Source organism: Pungitius pungitius, chromosome 4, assembly GCF_949316345.1.
Source record: "Pungitius pungitius chromosome 4, fPunPun2.1, whole genome shotgun sequence".
NCBI classification, from domain to species: Eukaryota; Metazoa; Chordata; class Actinopteri; order Perciformes; family Gasterosteidae; genus Pungitius; species Pungitius pungitius.
The window spans coordinates 8,626,285-8,646,387 of NC_084903.1; the positions used below are offsets into that span (position 1 = coordinate 8,626,285).

At 42.1% G+C, this 20,103-nt stretch overlaps 1 protein-coding gene across 1 annotated transcript; it reads right to left on the reverse strand.

Moving 5' to 3' along the window:
- Positions 1-11,686: 11,686 nt before the first annotated feature.
- Positions 11,687-16,396, reverse strand: psmd14 (proteasome 26S subunit, non-ATPase 14). Its single transcript, XM_037455512.2, has 11 exons — positions 16,259-16,396; positions 15,335-15,390; positions 15,080-15,151; positions 14,858-14,977; positions 14,076-14,146; positions 13,743-13,893; positions 13,548-13,655; positions 13,342-13,416; positions 13,135-13,260; positions 12,043-12,105; positions 11,687-11,859 (listed from the first exon to the last, which is right to left on the reverse strand). The coding sequence occupies exons 2-11, from the start codon at positions 15,380-15,382 to the stop codon at positions 11,761-11,763; spliced, it is 933 nt and encodes a 310-aa protein (XP_037311409.1). The 5' UTR covers positions 15,383-15,390; positions 16,259-16,396; the 3' UTR covers positions 11,687-11,760.
- Positions 16,397-20,103: the final 3,707 nt, after the last annotated feature.

A 20,103-nucleotide genomic window follows, 5' to 3' on the forward strand; every position in this document is an offset into this window, starting at 1 on the left:
TTAGAGGAGGGGAAACTAACAAGACACAGGGGAAACAAATCACGCAAACAATCAGGGAGAGATGAGTGACAAGGCCGGGATGGAGCAGAGGGCGGAGTCTACGGACAATGACAAACACATGACACAATAAACAAACTGGGGGGAAACCTGTGGCATAACACAACACACAGTGATCACAATGAAAAACTGTATCCTAGACCCCAGGGATCTTAACACTGTGGGGTTCATATGCGGGAAGCTGGAAACAATCTTTTGCCAAGAACTGAAATGTGCAAAAAGCGGGAAATTAGAAAAAAAAATAGACCACATCATGCAGCCTGGAGTGTGTGCCGGAGCTGCTGGTTCCAGTCATCGAGCTCAGAGTTCTGGTCTGGAGAGCAGCTACTGTGAGTGAGGATGTCATGATTCCTATCGCTTGTGGAACAAGGCGTAAATGAGGGCTGAAAAATGAAACCGATGATTTTGGGGAAGCAGAGAGAGAAAAAAGCAAGAACACTGTCCTTGTGTTCAAAAAGTGCAACTGAGTCACCAATCTGCCATGTGGAAAAAGCCTGCTCATACTTTCCACTTGTGAATCAGCGCCAAGCGGTGGAGGATCAAAACACAGTACAGCTTAAAGCTGCAAAAGCTCACCTTCAAAAAGGTTATTTCTATTATCCATACTCAATGATGTAATACAGCATGTTCCCTCATTCGTGCACTCATGCAGTATCAAGGAGGCATTGGTGTAAAATAACTTATAAATGGATGTGTGAATGGTGTGTTTGGGGAATGACTTAATTTCCTGGGCTGTTTGGTCTCACAATGAGATTCATGAGCTGTCGAAGTCAAAGTCCCAAGAAAGCTGCCTGGCTTGTATCAAAGTGATTCACTTCACGGCCTTCCCTACATCAACCCCCAGCATCCATATTTCAGCAGATACTTATCTCCACTCAGGTTGGTATTTGGAAGTAGAAACCCATCTCCAGTAAAAAGGCTTTACTGGAGAGCTTTTTCTACAGCATGACGTAACACCTCGGATGTCAAAGACTTAGTAGTTGCACAGGAATAAAGTGGTAAACTAGGTTCATTTGGATGATCTGCAGGGCATCACCAAGCAGCAGCAATGTATCTTTGCCCAAATGAAACGTAGATTTACTCAAATTGATCTAAACGTCTGCATGGTTTGTGCACCAATCGTGCATTTAGTTCACTCAGCACAAAAACAGGAAACAGGGGGAACAGTTGGGTTGACTCTGTCCAAAGGTAAAAAACTCAGGATGTAATGCTCACCAAGTAAAACAATTGTTCCTCAATTTGGCATTTCTTTAACAATACTTCAACCAGCTGGCCTGTGTGGAGTCTAAAAAATCGAAAAAAGCCTTTGTGTGTGTGTGTGTGTGTGTGTGTGCCGAGCTTGTCGCCCAGGGAGCGCTTGTCTTTAGTGTGTCGCTTCACCAAACTGTGGGCCAGTTGTTCCGAGAGTGATAGCCAGATGGCCACAGCTGGATGAGCTAATCAGAGGGTGTTGTGAAGCGGTAGATAGGGAGAAAGAAAGTGGAGAGCAGCCATGTGATCATGCCACATCCATCTTCTCCTGTTCTCCTCCAACTCCCTGCCTGGAGTAGAAGAAAGTCACATGTTTGGTGGCCTGAATCTGCGCCGTGATGCAGAAATTGCAATATTTCGAACGGTTGAGCCAACTCATTCGGGGTTGTCAGCGTCCCGTCGCTGCAGCTCGTCATCACTGACGTCTCAATGAGTCAGGATGTGAGGAGCAGCTGCCGACCTGCAGACGACAAAGGCCAAAGGTTGCAGAGAGCGGACGGCTCGACGAAGCACCTCCCAACATTTCACAACACTGTGCCAATGTCCAGGGTTACTGTGGAAACCAGATGGGGTGGGGCCGCTTAGTGTGAACGACTTTGACCAGACGAGCGACGAGTGCTGATGGCGGCGCCTCATTGGCTGAATCATGTGGTGAAACACCCAAGCAGACACATTAATCCTCCTTTTAATGTACAGTGATTTGTCGAGCTTTTCAAAGCAAACTGCATTTCAAAGTGACCAATTACATCATTTCTACACATTCCAGAGCTGTTTTTTTATCCTGCACTCAAAACTAAATGCTGTTTTAGTCTCACCAACATCAACTCCTTTCTCCAACTCAGAGGTGGTAGGGTAGTTGGTCTTTAAAGCTTCTTTGTTGAATAAAGCTCCGGGTTGCAGCTAAAAACAAATACTGTTCTTAAGGGAACCGAGCGTGGAACAGAAAGGTTACATTGGGCACAGTAAAGTTGAACAATTACTCTGGCAGTTTAACAAAAGGATGCTAAGATCATCTGAAGGGCTGAGGGGAGCTGTAGCCTCGTGTGAGTCGCTCTGGGTTCTGAAAAAACAAGTTTACAACTTGAACAGATATTTGGTTCATTACTGGAATGCGTGCAATGTGGTATGAAAGTCTCCCACCTCTTGTATCGCTGTGACCATGGGGGCACCCTGATACAAGAACAGGGTTAACCCTAACGCTGAAAAGCTCCAACCCTGCACCCTGCACCTCTGCAGTGTGCACAGTTTAGTCACAGTTCATACACCCCCCTCCCCCCCACCCACTTAAAAGACCAGTGCCATTTCCAAGACAGCAGCCTTTCTTGACACCTCTGCATCAATCAGGGCAGTGGAAACCTCGGTTGTGGCCATTTCCCAGACTGTCCCATTGGGTTTTATTGGGGCCAGAGGGGAAACGTGGAGGAAACAAGTCTGCATGTTGTTTACCCACTGGAATGAAAAAATAGCAAGTTTGTTAGACTTGCACCGAAATTCGGCAGCCATGTGAAAATGTCTGTGCTTTTCCTGTTGTCAAGCCAACGAAGATTGATCTCATGAAAAGGAATCACATTAATGAATTCATGATGAGGCCGCGGGAGGAGAGGTGATGATATTCACACAGACGGGGCACATTTCCAAAGGACTGACACAGTAGAGTCACCCTGAGTGACCTCGAACAGCGGTGTTACTTACACTGCTGGTGTTTGTCTGCGACCTGCGTTGGTGCACTACAACCCTCGCAATAACCTGCCGCGTCCTCTCTCACTGAGCAGATTGCCCTCTAAAGCTCCTTCAGAAAGCAGACAGAGGGGAGACTTGAGCGGGCCCAACTGTTGTTGGCCTTCCGGAGACGTTACACAGGGCGAATGGCGAATATGTCAGCCGACAGTCGAGCAAAACGTATGCAGGAGAACAAAAGGATGTTGTTGTGGTGAAAACATATATTAATTCCCATCTGCAGTAGAGCCCCTTGTGCTGAGCCAATGTGGATCCATGTGCTAGTTGTTTAACTTGTGGTATTTTTAAAGCATTTAGCTTACATGAGTAAGCAGTTTCCATTATGTTGTGTTTCACTATGTGCTTTATTAGACAATGGGTTGTTTTCTCTTGATTATGATGGGCTGACATGCGGCAGGGAGCAGGTCAGAGCTGGTTGTGTTCCAGCTGTCCTGCCTGACGACTCCACCGCGGTAACTATGCTTAACGAGACCCTGTCGGGTCAGAAAATAATATTTGCAGTCTCGCTGCAGTGTCGTTTTTCTCATTGTTGCCACAGTCCTCCAACTCTGCCCGTTTTTACTGTTAAACCCAGAGGAAAAACTATTTCCCATCCAAATTTCCGCAATCTTTTGTCAAAACTCACCGACTTTTTCCTCCATAACACACACAAACATGCAATTATTACTAAATAGTTCCTGCAACTGAGCCCTGATGATTGAAACACACTTTCCTAAGCAGTGAGAGGAAACATCATTAACTGAGTGACTTGCTTTAAGCATCCCCTGACTCACTCATTCCCGTCTAGACGACATCGACATGCCAGCTAACCTGGGGCTCCACGGAGGAGGAGGCTCACCTGTCTCACTCCAGGTGAAGTCAACCTGTTTTGGGAAGTCTATGACAAGCTCCACTGCCTCTATCAACATCCCGTGGTGGGGCTTGGCTGGAATGAATTACCAACAGAAAGAGAACAACCTTTGTCGTTTGAGACGAGAGGGCAGGAACCACAGAGCGGCCCGTTCCTGAACTGGTGAAGGTCTGTTTAGCTTGTACTGACTGTGTGAGTGTGTAAGGAAAAGCACTCGTGCAAAGACCACCTCACTCCCCTCAACGCACACACAAAGTCAGACACCTCCACAAACATGCACGTCCACAGAAATACAGACACCTCAGCAAACACAGTCTGCACATTTGTGCGCTGCACGTGGTCCGGATCTGCCAAATGAAAGGAAAGTTGAAAAAGCACTTCCGTTTAATCCCTCTTACTGCCAAATCTTTCATCCCTGTCTCAGGTTTTGCAGACACACTTGTGTTAGCATTCTGTTTTGACACCACCACTAGACATTGTACTCCCTACCAGGCTTGCCAACGTGAGAACAGCAGGGCTGGGCAGGTTCGATTTAAAGGGGGGGGGGGGGGGGGGGGGAGCTGTGGATGATGAGCAAGCCGCGGGTCACAGTTCACACCCAGACCACGATGCTCCTGGTGGATAACAGGAGGGCCATGAAGGCCTTTCTGTTCAGCGCTGCTGTCTGGTGAGGACGTCGGGACTGTAAAGGACGAGTACGCATACGCATACATGGAATCTCACTCAGTTGTTATACTTTGGTCTCCACATACAACAAGAAAATATGAAAGATTGGAATACAAAAGAACAACATAAAAAGTGGAAAAGATGTAAGTTTGTAACATTTTACAATCATGCAATATATATATATGACACACTTGGTTTAAGTTTTCAACAGGAGAACAAAATATTTAATAACCATGAAAATCAGGCCACGGTAGAACAATGGTTACGATATTGTAACTATTGTTCTACAGGTGCAGGAGAAGCTGGACTACAAACAAACAAACAAACTGCTGGACTACAAACAATCCAAAATAAAGCAACTCAAATGGCAAACAGACTCTCACTGTATATACCTACAGTATGTCCAAACAAAAACCTCAACCTAAAGAAGAAATGCTTACAGATTCACAACACAGCAATAAAGCACTTATTCATTATTAACTAATCCTTCAAAACAAACCCCCAAACCCACTCAAACACCAGCATGTACATATATATAGATACATATGTACATAACCATTACATTACTAAATGAATTGTCTGCGCTACACCCTTCATACAGAACGACTTTCTTGAGGTTTCAATCATGGTCGATTGAGTGGAATTAATTGCTATTGACGGCAGGTTTGACATTTGAACCTTTATGGGCTGTTTACATCTTGAGATTCACACTAAGTCTTGTCTTTACAGACATTTTTGTTTCAAAAAACAAACTGTGCTGTTTGTCTACCTGGATTCTGGAAAGATAATGGAAAATCCCATGTAGTGATTTATTAAAAGTCAGCAAAAAAAGAATAATTGTGATTTGTAGGTAAATGGTTTAAAACAAACACAACACACAAAGCACAGACAACGGTGTGGTGGAGGACTTTTACATAACAGCATCATCATCAAAGAATCATTTCACGTGGGTGAGGATGTCACACCACCTGGGACTGTATCATCCTCTCCCCTCTGCGCTGCCTTCTTTTGGTCTCAGTCAGCAGTCCTCATCACGCCATTTGCCACAGTGCTGCTTTGCAAGGGAAATGCTTTACAGACTGTGCCACAAGCAGCCAAACGCTGTAACCACTGCTACTGGGATGTGGCTGCTAACGGCTTGCTGGAGAGCAGCTTTGACGTCTCCCACGGACGGGGCAAATAAAGCAGATTTATTGGAATACTAATATAACAATAGTTGAGGTTGGTCGAGACCCAAGTGCTTGGCAATGCAGCACCATAACTGAGCTGTGAGGAATGTCTCCCAGTCTGTTGATGGGAACACTGACAGACCTTATTGCATCATTTCCCAGCAGCACACTGTTCAGCAAGGAGAAAACATAAAAAATGAACTCAAGTTTCCTAGTTAAATCAAAGGAGGCTCGTGGCTTGTGGTAACCTCCGCAACTATTTTTAAAAACAGATTCAATCTCTCAACTTTGAAACCACGTTTCATGGACAAAGATAATGTAGCAGCACCTCTGCAGTGCATCTCTGTGTGTGCATGTGTGTGCATGTGTCTTGTGTGTTTTTTTACCTCTTTAACTACATCCTCTGGTGAAAGGGATGACATCAGAGACCCCCAAGGTGAAAATCGGGAACATGATCACATATTTACACGTTGAAGCGGATTATGTGAGCAGCTGTTCACCGGATTCACTGGAGACTGTGACGCATCACACGTGCACACACAGGTATCGGGAAAGTGACATATCAGTGATTTACCACCTTTCGGTGCTGACCTATATGGAAAACTGTGTGAATACGTTTATCAGTGTGAACTATAGTTGAACTAAACATTGCAGTGGACCTCTAGATGCAGAAGTATGTGAATCATATGCAGTACACTCAACTTAACTTCTGCTGACAATGCAACAGTTATGTGGACATGGACATTATGAAATGATCCGGTTAGGGGTTACAGTCATCCAGCCAAAGTGTCAAGGGTGGGGTCACTGAGGAGAGGGCAAGTTGCCTAATAACTATGTGAGAAATGACATAAAACATTCAAAAAATTATTTTCTTACACCAAAAATTCTATCTTAATAAACAGTTGGTATAAAACAAATGGGTAAAATGTGTCTAGATCCGGCAAAATGGTGGATGTAACAATGTATGTTGTACTGCCGTGTAGCAGGTTGGTTAATAGTGTTTAGGAATGAGACATTATTTCATCACAGGATATTTTATTTATTTATTAATATTGCCCTCTAACAACACACAGAAGAATAATGGCGTGATGTGCAAAAAAGGTCTGTTTTCATGTGCATGCTTCATAGTCCAGATAGTTTTAAAAGCAAGTGGTTCAAATTCTTTAGCTTTTTCTCACCTGTGTTTCTCTCTTTTCATTGAGGTGTTTTCCCTCCAAATGTCAATTTAAATCATCCAATGTATGAATCAGACTCTGCAACATTCCTATTCTGCAGAAATATTGGCCTTTATTGGCTAATAAAGTTCTGACATTTATATTCACTTTTCCAATTGTCTGCATCACAGGAAAGAAAAGACACGGCCGACAAGCTGTTTGACTTTCCCACCATTCTGTTTCCAAAAGGCTTCCCCGTGGTTCAAATGTTCCAGCTAAAATAGTTAATATTAGACTTTATATTTGTAGAGTTATTTAACCATTTTGTATTTGTTGTTTTGTTTATTTAACCACACATTCAGAAGGAAGTGTACATATAAAGGGGAATGCTGCTTACTGCTTACTGCTGCTTACTGTCTAGTGTGAGAGTGCGTCTGTGTGTGGTGTGTGTGTGTGTGTGTGTCTGTGTGCATGTACATACAGGAGCAGGATTTATTGACCCAGACGGTGAGTCCCTATAAGACTAGCCAATAAAACAGCACCTTCCTTTGGTGGCTGTGTTTGACACAGACCTCTTTCGGTCTGGCTGCACGTCACTGACTTGCCCTCCGCGGTGGTGGAAACTCTGTGGACAGTGACATCATCATGCCCGGACAACTGGGTGACACTACGGGGAAGAGTGGATATGTAGCCCCGGGCAACGCGTATCATCACAAAAAACCCCACGGCCCCGTGTTACTGTCATTACTGCCCAGCGTCGCGGGGCGGCGCCGCGTGGGGGGCCCAGAGTCAAGGCCACAGAGCGAAAACAAAGTGAGCTCATGTAATCTTCTCTTAAAATCATCTTGCCTAATGATGAAAACATTAGGAAATAAATCCCCACCAATGCTCGAATGATATGGACTGCAACAGGCAGCGCTTGTTTACTCGTTACCATCACATCATTTGTCTCTCCAATATCTCAAGTCACCTTTAAACAAACATTCAGGGGTGGGGCAGACTATTCCCTGAAATGTTTATCCAGGCAGAGGAAGATTAGAGCTTCTCCATGATTCTTTTGATTATCAGCTCTCGACTTTCTCCTCCGGATTGGAAGCATATGGCTTTGTTGCATAAGATGGACGCATATGAGCGATGACTTCACATAATATTAAGAAATGGGAAGTCGGTAGACTCCCCTTCGGGCCTCAGCTTTGAGTTTTGGCCGCTGGCCGTCCCTGCAGAGCCAGAGCTCCTTAGCACATGGCTGAAAACAAATGGAGTGTTAGTCAGTGTTTCCTTTTCCCAGGAATCAGCAGTCTAACAGAGTTTGACACAATCCACAGGACAACAAGTTCCCCATTTATGCTGCTGTGGATGCACAGCAATGTCTGTAGAGCATAAATCCCGCCCCCCCCCCCTCCCCATATCGCTTCTACTAACTTTATTCATCTTTCGAGATACGCAGGCTGGCAAAAAAACACGCCGCATGCAGATGAAGAGTGGAAGAAAACGCTAAAGTAATAGCAAAATGTAACAAAAGGTTATTTATATAATAATCATTTACAATTTCATCCGCGTTTATCCTTTCAATGTGTCAATATACCTCAAATGAATATCATTCTCTCCAGAGACACCAAATGTATGAATTATTAAAGATGCTGAGCCGGGTTATCTGGCTGGAGTGCATCGGAATAAACAAAACATTTATGCCCTGGCTTTGTCTTTTTTTGTGTGCTTTGATAGAAGAGCATCCTTTTGAATCCAGAGTACAGTTTTTGGATAATGTCTGTGCAGTAGGTGATTCTCTCTCTGGTCATGGGAATGGTCTTATGTCACTGTGGACTGCTTTACTAAACACAGAGGAAAGGCTCCCACCCCGACGCATCATTCTCATGTTCATTCATGTTTTCTTGGGAATGCGTATTTAACTCTCCTTCCTTTTCCCTGGGTTCCACACTTGGTGCCACAACAACATTATAATGAACTCTGCCTGGTAACAGAGCTCTGTTCCATCCACACGCCGTCATTCACCCCAACGAAGTCTGTTGTCTGGTTCAGAGTTGGAACCGTCCACATTCCACACATGTCAGATGTCATGTTCCATCTTACAGTAGCAGGCACCATGTTTACCATGCTGTCCACATTGGTATTATCCAGAATGCACTGCGGGTATGAACCGCCCTCCAGCCCCGTGCTGAACTACAGCACAGAGTGCATGTCTGTTTATGCTTCGGCTGAACAGATGTGTTAGGAGAGTGAAGATCCTGCAAGTTAAGGGCACTGTGACTAATGGGAAGGAGTACTCAAGAGGGGAGTGCAACTCTGAGGAGATACAACGCAGCTGTCCGGCAGATTGCGTTACACTGAAATGCCCAAACAGTCCACGTTAACTTTGCACTGAGGAAAGGGGAAGTACAGTTGGGATGGAGAAAGGGCTCCGTGCCCACTGCGAGAAAGCACATCTGGATTGAGTGTCAATCTCCCCCGGCTCAGAGATGCTCCTCCAGGTGTGCAGAGTTCACCATAGCACATAGTATGTGCAATGACGACCTAGCAGAAATACTCCCATATACAGCCCAGCATGCAGAGTCCCTTCACACAAATGAGTGTAGGGAGGGAGGGAGAGAAGCATTAAGTGTGTGTGAGCTGTTATGGAGCTTTTAGTTTGTTAGTAAGGAATCTACTTATTGGTTGCTGATACATTTGACACCAAAAACCACCTCATGTTACAATCCACTAGAACCTGAAGATCCTGCGATATGATCTAAAACTCTCCAAAACAGCTAATAAAGGGACCATGAAGGGAGAGTTAGGGTTGGATGGGTTGTGCCTCTTCCTCACAATGTAGAAATATCCCAACTTTCTAGTATTGCCTTATTTGCACGTCCAGTGCTGTGATTGTTGACGGCTCAAAAAAACTAAAACAAAAACCTCTCAACTCATCCTCTGGCTCCCGCCCACTGAGGCGAGGCGCGGTGCTGTGTCCTCAGTCGTGGCCTCATGGGAGCGATCCGTCTTCTCAAACCACACCCAACAGCATTAGCGTCCATTAAAACCCTTAACTCATCTGCTTGGAAGGAGAAAAGGAGTGCTGCGGGGGGAGCATGAGGAGAAGTTGTTGTCCTTTGGACATTTGGACACAATGAGTATGAGTATGTAACCTTCTACAGCACATTTAAACAACAAGGCAATTCAAAGGGTTTCACGTCAAACCATTAAAACAATAGGAAAAGAAGAAAGCTGAGGTGAGGCTTATCTCATCCTGCTTTCATGAAAGCTGGTTCAGACACCAAAGGGGAAGTCTGTAATCGGAACAATGACATTGTGTTGTTGGTGCAGTGCGCTGCGGCTCCAATGCAGGACGCGAGCCGGTCTCCTTCCAGCCTGTAATCTCAGGGAGACATCGGCGTGGACACTTCCAACAGGACACACCGTGTCTGGAACAGCGGCCACGATGCAAATACTTTTGACGAGGTGGCACAAGAGGGCCCAAACCACCGCGTGTCCGGTGCAGAGAGGCTTTACGGGGGCCATTTCGGAGCTTCCTGGTTGTTGGAAGTTCTAAATTGCTGAGGGGACAAACTCGGCGATGAAGGATTTTCATCATCCTCTTCTTCAAAGACGTCTGCACTGTAACTTACACAAAGACCCCGACAGACACATTTGAATGCCAGATGAACTTTTCTATTAGCTGCACACAGGTTACACACTTTGATACTCATTTCAGAGGATTAGGAGATATCTTCATTCTGTGGGATACCGTTGAGGTAAAAGGATTTCTTGGTGACAGGAAGGGTTGGACGGACCTGGAAGATTCTTTACCCAGGGATTGTTTTTGTCAAAAGAAGAGAAAGAAAAAAAAACATGTTTTTTTATTTTCTAAATGTCCTCTTAAAAACAGCATGTACTGTAAAGGTAATTGTTATTTATCATTTCCGTTCATGGTTTTTTTTTCTTCCTGGTTGAGATCAAAACCAGCTGTTGAATACACATCCATGACTATACAACCTATTCAGCTAGCATACATTGTACATCTGAACTTTATATAATATATAAATCTGCATTATGGACTACGAGGGGCCCACTCTGCCGTTCCCACAGGAAAGCTGTGTCATTTCACAGCTTTACATTTTTCAGAAGGAACTCAAGAAAAAGTAAATTTCCCCTTTGTGGGCTTTACAGATTTTAATAGATGATGTGATCTGAATCCCTTCAGGTCTGTTTAATGGCAGTGGACCACATCTCTGTCTAGCTAGTATACAGTGGGCCTGGTGGAGGTGGACCATATGCTCCATGTTCTCTGCTGCCGTTGGAGTCAGTGCAGTGGGCTTCATTCCTGGCTCACATCTTATGATCTCATTTTGGTTTCAAAGTGTGTGAGCTAAGAGCGATGTCGGCTGCTGGGCCCAGTTCCCACTAAAAGAACGAGACTCCCGCAAGAACAAAACACTTGCTCAACTCTTGTTAAGCACGTTTTCTCCCTGAAGAATTTTGTAAACTGACTGACCACAAAACTTAAATAATTCCCAGAAGTGTGTTGTTTATGGGGCTTTGCCTCCTGACTGAAACGCTGTGTAGAAACTTCAAGTGACTTCTTGGAGCTCTGATGTAACCCGATGACAACCTCTAGCTTCTTCCACCATCTGGTGTTTCAGATCGGAATCACAGCCCTTTATCAATATGTGGTGGTGCGGACGCAGCTCGAAAAAAACCACTACATAACTACATACATAACTCATCGGTTAATGGTGTAGTCAAGCAGAAAAGGTTCTGACGATCATGCCACATACTGGATGGATAGTAAAATAAATGCCCACGTCTTCATTTCATACATACATTTATTTTATATAAAAGGAAAAAAAAGTTGCGATATTAACAGTTATGCACAGTCCAATCACTGGAAAACTACAGTGTCCAACATGGCAGCTAGGCACTGAACGATGTTGGATGTCATTAAAACGTCTACGTGCTCCTCCAAGTGCCTCTTAGGATCCTGCAAGGATAGAATATTGGCACAAACATCCACAATGAGATATGATTTGTGATGAAGAGGGGTTTTCATTCCACACGTTTGTTTAAACAGTCTTGAGGAAACTTAAATGACAAATTTACCCACAATTAACAAACACAGACCTCAATTTTTGTCATATTACCAAAAAAAATCATATTTTTTTACCTGTTTTCCAACGTTCTTGATTGCCAGCTGCTCCGGGGTCATTTTGTCCTCCTCTTCAACTGCCTGAGGTCCAAACACAACAGTGTTAATATTGCGGAGGAGCACACCGGTAGTATGCAAAGTGTGCATATTTGTAATACTTTTAGCCGTTATTGTTCTGCAGAAACATGGTTTGTTAGCCCCAGCAGGAGGGTGAGCCTCACTGATCAGACACCACACAGACACCAGTAAACAGTTTAAGGTAATTTAGACATTGAAAAGGACTCTTTCTACCAACAAAATCACTCAACCTCTGAATCAAATTTGAGCATGAATATTTAGAGACTGATTATATTTTAGTCTATTTCATGAGTAATCCATAAATAGTCAGTTATCAGTTATTTAGTTCAAAAATCACAGTGAAATGCAAATTGTGTGTGGAGGATAAAGTCAAGCGTCATTTAACGGAAGAACTTTTGAACGCAGCGCGGCTCCATCACGCTGGTGGGAGGTGGGGCGCGTCGGGGAGGAGAGCGATGCTGGTGCCACCGCAACAGCTTTCGGATGAAATCAACGAACTCGTAGGTGGTTAAGTAGTGAAGGAGATGTTACTAATATTAAAACCCTTATCACGCATCACATGGAGGAAACACTGCCTGACAGGGTTACTATATCCCAGCTACATAGTGAATAGAGCTGTAAAGAGGAAATATTGACATTTCTGACTGCACAGTAACAGATTACAGTCAAGATCGTCAATGAGTGGATGAAGAGAAGGCCACAGGCTCATTAAGAATTATAACCAACATGTGCAATGAATCACAAAGGGGTCAGCAGGAGTACAATGACTCATCTTCTCAGTAATTACAATAGTAGCAGTAACAGTTACTTTTTAACTACAGCAGTATTGATGTAACGTAGCAAGCTACTTTAAAAATAAATGTTTATTAACACCGGCGAATACTAGCAATACTAAAAAAAAGGTTATAAAATGTATGTAAACATTTGAAACCAAATGTACTATAAAGAGGAAAAAAACTGGAATAGTTGCCCCTTCTGTTTAGTTCATTTCTATTAAAGTGAATAAAATGGGCTCTCCTTATAAAGGTTTACCTTGTTGTAGTTCTTAGCCAGCTCCAGCATTTCCTTGACGATGGTCTCATTGAGTTTGCAGTGCTCACTGTAGTCCTGCAGGGTCAACCCCTCCATCCAGCTCTTCTTGTGAAGGTTCAACAGCATCTAACAAAACAATGCGCGTTATTTTTATGTTCTATTAATAAAACCAATGTAAAGAAATCTGGGATAATCTGATCTTCAAACCTTTTGCTCCAGCTCGTTTTTCCGGTAATTGATGGTGATGGAGTAGTAGTGTCTGTTAAGTCCATGAATCAGAGCCTGAAAACATGAGAAACATTTAACATATGATGTCATCACATGCATTACCAGTGGCTGAGAGAAAGTTCCCCAACATTATCGTGCTTTAATGCAATGGGATACATTTTGGATCTTTGAGAGGCGCTACGTACCTGGATTGAGGGCTTGTTGAGATGCCCCAGGTTGGATGTGGTTTGTCTTGGTTCATGACCTAACACCATCATGTTGGCATTGATCAATCGGAAGGCATCAATAACAACCTGGAGGAGACCACGCATATAAAACGGCACGTTGGTGTGTAACACATCTAAAATGCAAGTTCCTGAATAACGGGCATCCATTTTTACCTTTCCTTTGACGCTCTGAATGGGATCGACCACCACAGCGACGGCTCGCTCCGACAGGGCTTCGAAGCTCTGCTGTGTGTTGATGTCCACGCCAGACAACCAACAGCCAAAACCAGGGTGACTGTGGTACCACCCCACCACCATCTCTGGTCTAGAAGCAACACGGGTGAAAGACAGCACACACGCTTAGAGAGTAGCCAAAGGGAATGGATATTAAACCTCGCAAAAGTTTTCTCAATAGCAAAGTTAGGCTTTAATTGACTTTCTCATTCCTCGGTTTATACTACAACAGTGACCAAGTACTTTCCTAAATATTAAACCTGCAAGTTTTACCTTCCAGTCTGCTTCAGCATGTCCAACATCTTGGCCTGGAACACGGGGTCCACGGCTTCAACGCTCACACCCTGTGAGGTAGAATGTGTTGTTAATAATTACGGAAGAAATATATACTATACTGTAAAATTGTCAAAATCTGCAAATACAATGCCCTGCATAAGTATTCACTCTCCTTGGACTCCCCAGTATTGCCCTGTATTTGGTTCATCCACCTTTCACGCAAAAATATGGTGCTCCGTGAAATGTTCAAAAAATGGGATATTTTTTTAGAACCCAACCCTACGTCATACTGCGCTAAAAACTTTATCCCCGAGTTGTTTGGTGAGCTCCTTTGTTCCGTAATGCTCTCTAACAAACTCTGAGACCGTCCCAGAACAGATATTGAGATTGAGATTGAATAGCAGACACGATTTATTGATTATGTGATGTGCAAATGTGACTTGGGAAGACAATTGATTGCATCATATCTTTGTTAGGGGTTTTACAGTACATATGCACCCATGATTTTTGTTTATGTAAATAATTTTAAAATGCAACTGTCCTCCAGACTTTCAAATGATGGACTATTTGGGGTTAGTCCATTACATAATATCCCAATAAAATGAATTTGAATCTTTGTTATACCATAAAAAAATGAATAAAAGTCATGGGGTGGGGGGAGTGAATACCTGTACAAGACATTGTATTCCATGCATTTACTAAACATAAAAACAAGGACATGTTCACTTTAATAATTACGTTATAAGGCGTATAATCTTGACATTAGGGTAAATACATACCGTTCCAGACTGTGGCATGGCAAACACATCAATCACTCGTACTGTGTAGTCATCAACAAATTCTCCCAACATCAAGCCCATGACCTCCATTGGTACTCCAGCACGCCCGTGCTTCAACATCTATGGAAGAGCAGATACATGAGAAGTTACAAACAGATCATTTCAAACACAAATACAATTATAACCACTATATATTGTTCAGTGCGTTCAATGTTTGATTACCTTGAGCAGGGCCAGAGAGGAGATGTACACTTGCTCTGCTGTGTCCACAGCAGGTGCATCTGTTGGGGGGCCCTAAGGAGTCACAGCAGAGTTTATGCTTTCTAGTTTAAAGTTCCTAATAACATTTATATAAATTATATAATTGTGTATGGTTTCAGGTTGAAAATGGTTTGGTTTAAGAAAAATCTTCTGTATAGTTTCGTTAAGAACCATAAGAAACATCCATTTATGTTGTTCATTCACAAACATTGTTACCTGGCCAAGTCCTGGCATTCCACTTCCGAGCCTCAGCAGGCGATCCATATCGAGATCTGAAAAGCAAACAATAAATACATTAACTTTCCTTCAAAGTACACATCTATAATATTGGGAGATAAACATTTCATTTTGAGTCCTTTATAACGTTTATTTAGAACTAATCCAAAAAGATTTGGACAAGTTCATTAACAAACAAAAAATACATATCGCAGTAGTGGACTAATATTTACATGGACCATACATCAGATAGTTAGAGGATGCATTTAGTCGGGTATAAACTTATCTGGTGAACATGAAGTCATATTTAGATGGAATTGAATCAACGTTAACTAACACAAGAAGCGGAATAACTTAAATCGTTGTTCGAACTTTGATTTTGTATCGTTATATTGGGATTTACATCATCCATATTACATCCATTATTTGCGTTATGTTTCTTGTCTTCTCTTTCGGTCATGAAATACACTAGGATATAACGTTACAGGTGAAACATTTACTTAAATAATGTTTATTTACTCAAATAATGTAATACACCTGTAACGATATATCCTTTCCGAAGAAATTCCAAATAAAGTAGAAATTAGCCGATAACTCGCTAGTTAGCTTCAGTCAGCTAATCATGCAAACATAGCAAAGGAGTGCTGAGAACCACCCATTTCTTTTTTAAATAAAAATATATTTAATCATATTTAGGTAAAAAACAAACAGACGTTTATAATACAAGTGTCATTAAATCGCCCGGCTCATTGACAGCCACATTCAACGTTAGGAGGGGTTAGCTCGCTGTTAGCTCACTGTTAGCTTCCTCACGCTTAGCCTCTGGCATCTCACATAAGAACAGCAACAAAGTCTTAACACTTATTCGATTTCACCGTGTTTTATGAAAGCTACTGACTATGGTTACGCTGTAAGTTCACTTACCTGTTGTCAAATATTTTGAGTGTTTTGAAAAAGCTGTGTTTCTGTGATCAGTCGAGTCAGTGTAATTGCCTACAATGAATCAGCCAGAATTGTCTTCTCTTTTTTTGTCAGAGAATCTACTTCCGTCGCATCTGTGACGTATATTATTGTCGCCAGACTTGCACCTCCACGATCGAGACACAAGGGCGCACTATAATCAATACATTTCATAGTTTGGCTGCCCCTGAGAAATGTTACCATTACTTCAATAGTAAATATGTTATATGGATACAGCTATAGCGGTGTCTATGTACACCTCAAGCACAGCTAATTACTGCGTATACACCTTTTACTCATTGAAAATTTACTCTATATCTTTGTACTGTTTTTTTCCAGCGTTTTATCTTGTGTTACTATTTCCGTGTTTTCCATTGATGTGCAAAAAGGATTTTTTAATTTAAAACGTGTACTTTTAAGTAAAATTGTGAGACATTCACAATATTGACATCGGGAATATTTCAAATGGGGATTGTTTATAAGATAAAATGCTAGAAAAGATCAAATCCCTTGCGGATGTTTTCTTTGTTTGGGTCTATGGCTGCGTATTTACTACTCCTACTACTGATATTAAGAGTATGCCTGAATCAATAATGACAGATTTTCACATATACAGAATATATCTGCTCCTTATAAAAATCTTGCATTTTAAAATGAGGTCCATCAATGTATTTCTAGGACAGGAGACCAGTTAAGTCTCTAATTTGACATAATAATAATGATAAAACATTTTAAAATTCAATTGAACCTAAATATGCACCGAGACCTTGTTTTCTAGGACTTACTCAACATAGAAAAGAAATACAGCATGGACTAAATATGCAGCATCTATATGGCCATGCTAAAAAGAATGAAAATGGCTGTGAAGTTGGGTGGTTTCTCGTATTTCAACACGCAAGCATTTCATTATTCCCTGAGGAGCCCTGCTCTGAGCTGAACCACAACACCACTCGGCTTGTGAAAAAACTCCTCTGTGGGGCTTGCTTGTATTCCAGCAGGAGAACTTGTACATTTCCCCCCGAAAGTGTTGTTGGTTACTTGACTTCCCAGACAGGTCATCAACAGGATTTTTTGAATTCCTTAATTCCTTAGAGAATGAGGAAGGGGGAGATAATCATCCACATTCCTCAGCCCCTGCACCACCACACCCACAGGACCTCTTGCTACCTCGACACAATTCCCTACACTCAGTGGTCGTAACCAGGATGTGCTTCCTTGTGATGGGCTTTACTCTAGTTTTTTTAGATCCAGACTGTGTCAACCTAAACGGTATATATTGATATATGGTCCGTAAATCTTGTTGCCAGTTTGGATCTAATGTCTGTGGTATTGTTGCTGATAGGGTTTGAATCACTCCCCCATTATGCCCATTAGGTAGCTTCGTCAACCAATAAAGGAGCTGATGTAATCGACGACTTGGTCTGAGAGAAGACAATTCTGGAGACAAACTCATTCTCATTATTTTTTCTTCCCAAGTGGGCCGGCTTTATTGTTTTCTGCATTCGTTTTGCTGACAGTGTTATCTCATTGAATTCAGCTCTGCTTGTGATTGGTTAGCAGCTTTTCATTGGTTCATCTAGAAAGTTACTCATTTTGTTGCTTCAGACAGGTAGACTCCTTCCTGAAATGTTAACCAGAGAAACAACGAATGAAAGGATGAAATAGCCAAAGGCTACAGATTCTTTGGATAATTGATTCATTTGAAACAAAGTGAGTTATGAGTACAATCCATGTACGTAATTCCCCCTATAAACAAAATGGCAGCTGACAACACATTGGAGTTAATGTGCTAACCATCAATCAATAATTAGAAAAAAAACAAAAATCACACAGAATCATATCTACTAAAAGTAATGGGGCTGATTATTCAGATTGGAGTGAACATTTCAAAGACCATCAGAAGAAGCTTGTAACACGACACCAGCACGACATCTTAATCCGACTCACAGAAGCAATAAGGGAGAGAAATTTGATGCTCTAGAAGCTTCCTTTCACCCTGATGGGATGTGGATTCAGCTTTGCTTAATACACCCCCACCAGGATCACTGCTAGTGGATAGCACGGCTTTGTGCACTTAAGTGTCCACGTGTGAATATAAAATGACTTTAATTATAATATAGTGAGGGGAAATGAGCACCTATAGACAGTTATCTCTGGGCCAATGCAACTGTACGATTTAAGTTGCTCTGCTGCATCTCTACCAATTGGTTTCCCTTTTCAAAAAATGCATTTATATTGGTTTACACAAACATGCAAAGTCAGTAGTTTGATTCTGGCAGATTGCCATTGTTGCACATAATTCTCCCTTTGTTCTCTGCCTTTGATGAGGATAAAAACTTTTGTGGCAAAGATATATAAAAATAAAAATATAAAATTCATATATAAAATCTTAATTCATGCGTTTTATTACAGTAGGAATGGTCTTTTGAGGACTGGGGAAAGCATCTTATTCCATATTGTTTGATGGTATCACATGGACACATTGTCATTTTTATTCAAAAAAAAAAAATCATGATATGTGTATATTTTGACAGATTTCCACCAAAAATCGGGCAATATATGTTGTAATCTCTGCAAGAATGTACCTCGTGGTTGTTTGATGTTGTGTAGCTGCATCAAGTAATTTAAAACATTCCATTCTGAGCATTTTATCCCAATCTGTCCATAGTTTGCTAAATTCTGAATACTATTTTTCAATATTATGTTGATGAATACATACCTGGTCCGAACATCAATACATTCCTGTATACTAACAATGTGTCTGCAGCATCAAAAGCTGTCAAGTCAAGTATCAACTTTTTGGTTGGCGTCAAATCTTTGTTCCGATCATTTGTGATTTATTACAGAATTAAACATCAACCCATCTCATAAAAGCTTCAAGATCACAGAATATTTATGTTGTATTGCCAACATTTATTTTGTTTTATTTTATTTTAGTTTTGTCTTTAAATTGAAGTATATCAAGCCTTGGCAAAAAATTGAAATTCCCTTCTGGTTCTCTCTTACTCAATTCCCAGAAAAAATGCAGAAGACATGACCTCAGCGGTAGCCCAGGCTCAGCATATGATAACAATTACCAAGCAAAAGACCTGAGGACACCGGTGTGTGCAAAGGCAGCGGATAAAGAGAAGAGGATGGTTGAAATGGTTCTATTGAAGGGGTGGACTGGCTCTAATGAGTGGGGCTGTTCCTCCATCAGAGTGCAACAACTAAAAGCTTTAAGGTTGTGTCCGATGAACCCAAAGGGTCCCACAGGTCAAACGCAGGAGATCAGATGAACAGCTTATTCTGAAGCACCAACAGCAAACCAGTGCATTTCGAAACCAATCCTGAAATGCGCTAGAAACATTTAACCACAAGCTATGAAGACATAGTTCCTGTTTTTTTGTTGCCCCATCAGAGTTATTTGTGCGCGTGAAAAATGCTTGGTATACATTTTCGAAAACTGCAGACAAGCAGATCAATCTTGTGAATGCACTCAAAGAGGAAAATAGCAACTATTAGTGGTTCTGATTTATAAGTTCATGAAAGAGTCAATATTATGCATCTACTTCACTTTTAGGTCACATGATCAACATACTGTACAAGCTGCTTTAAGGAGCGTGTTGGATGCAAAATATATTATTTCCAAATATCTGTTCTACATTCTTGTCTTTGAATAGTTGGCTTTAACACAGGGAGAGTGAGTGACCTCCAGCCCAGGCCAGACCCTGCTTATATTTCATTGCATCCTGGTTCTCTTCCATGTAGTGTGTTGGATGGGGGGAAGGGTAGGAAGAGGAAGAGGGTGTGTGCGTGCGCGCGCGCGC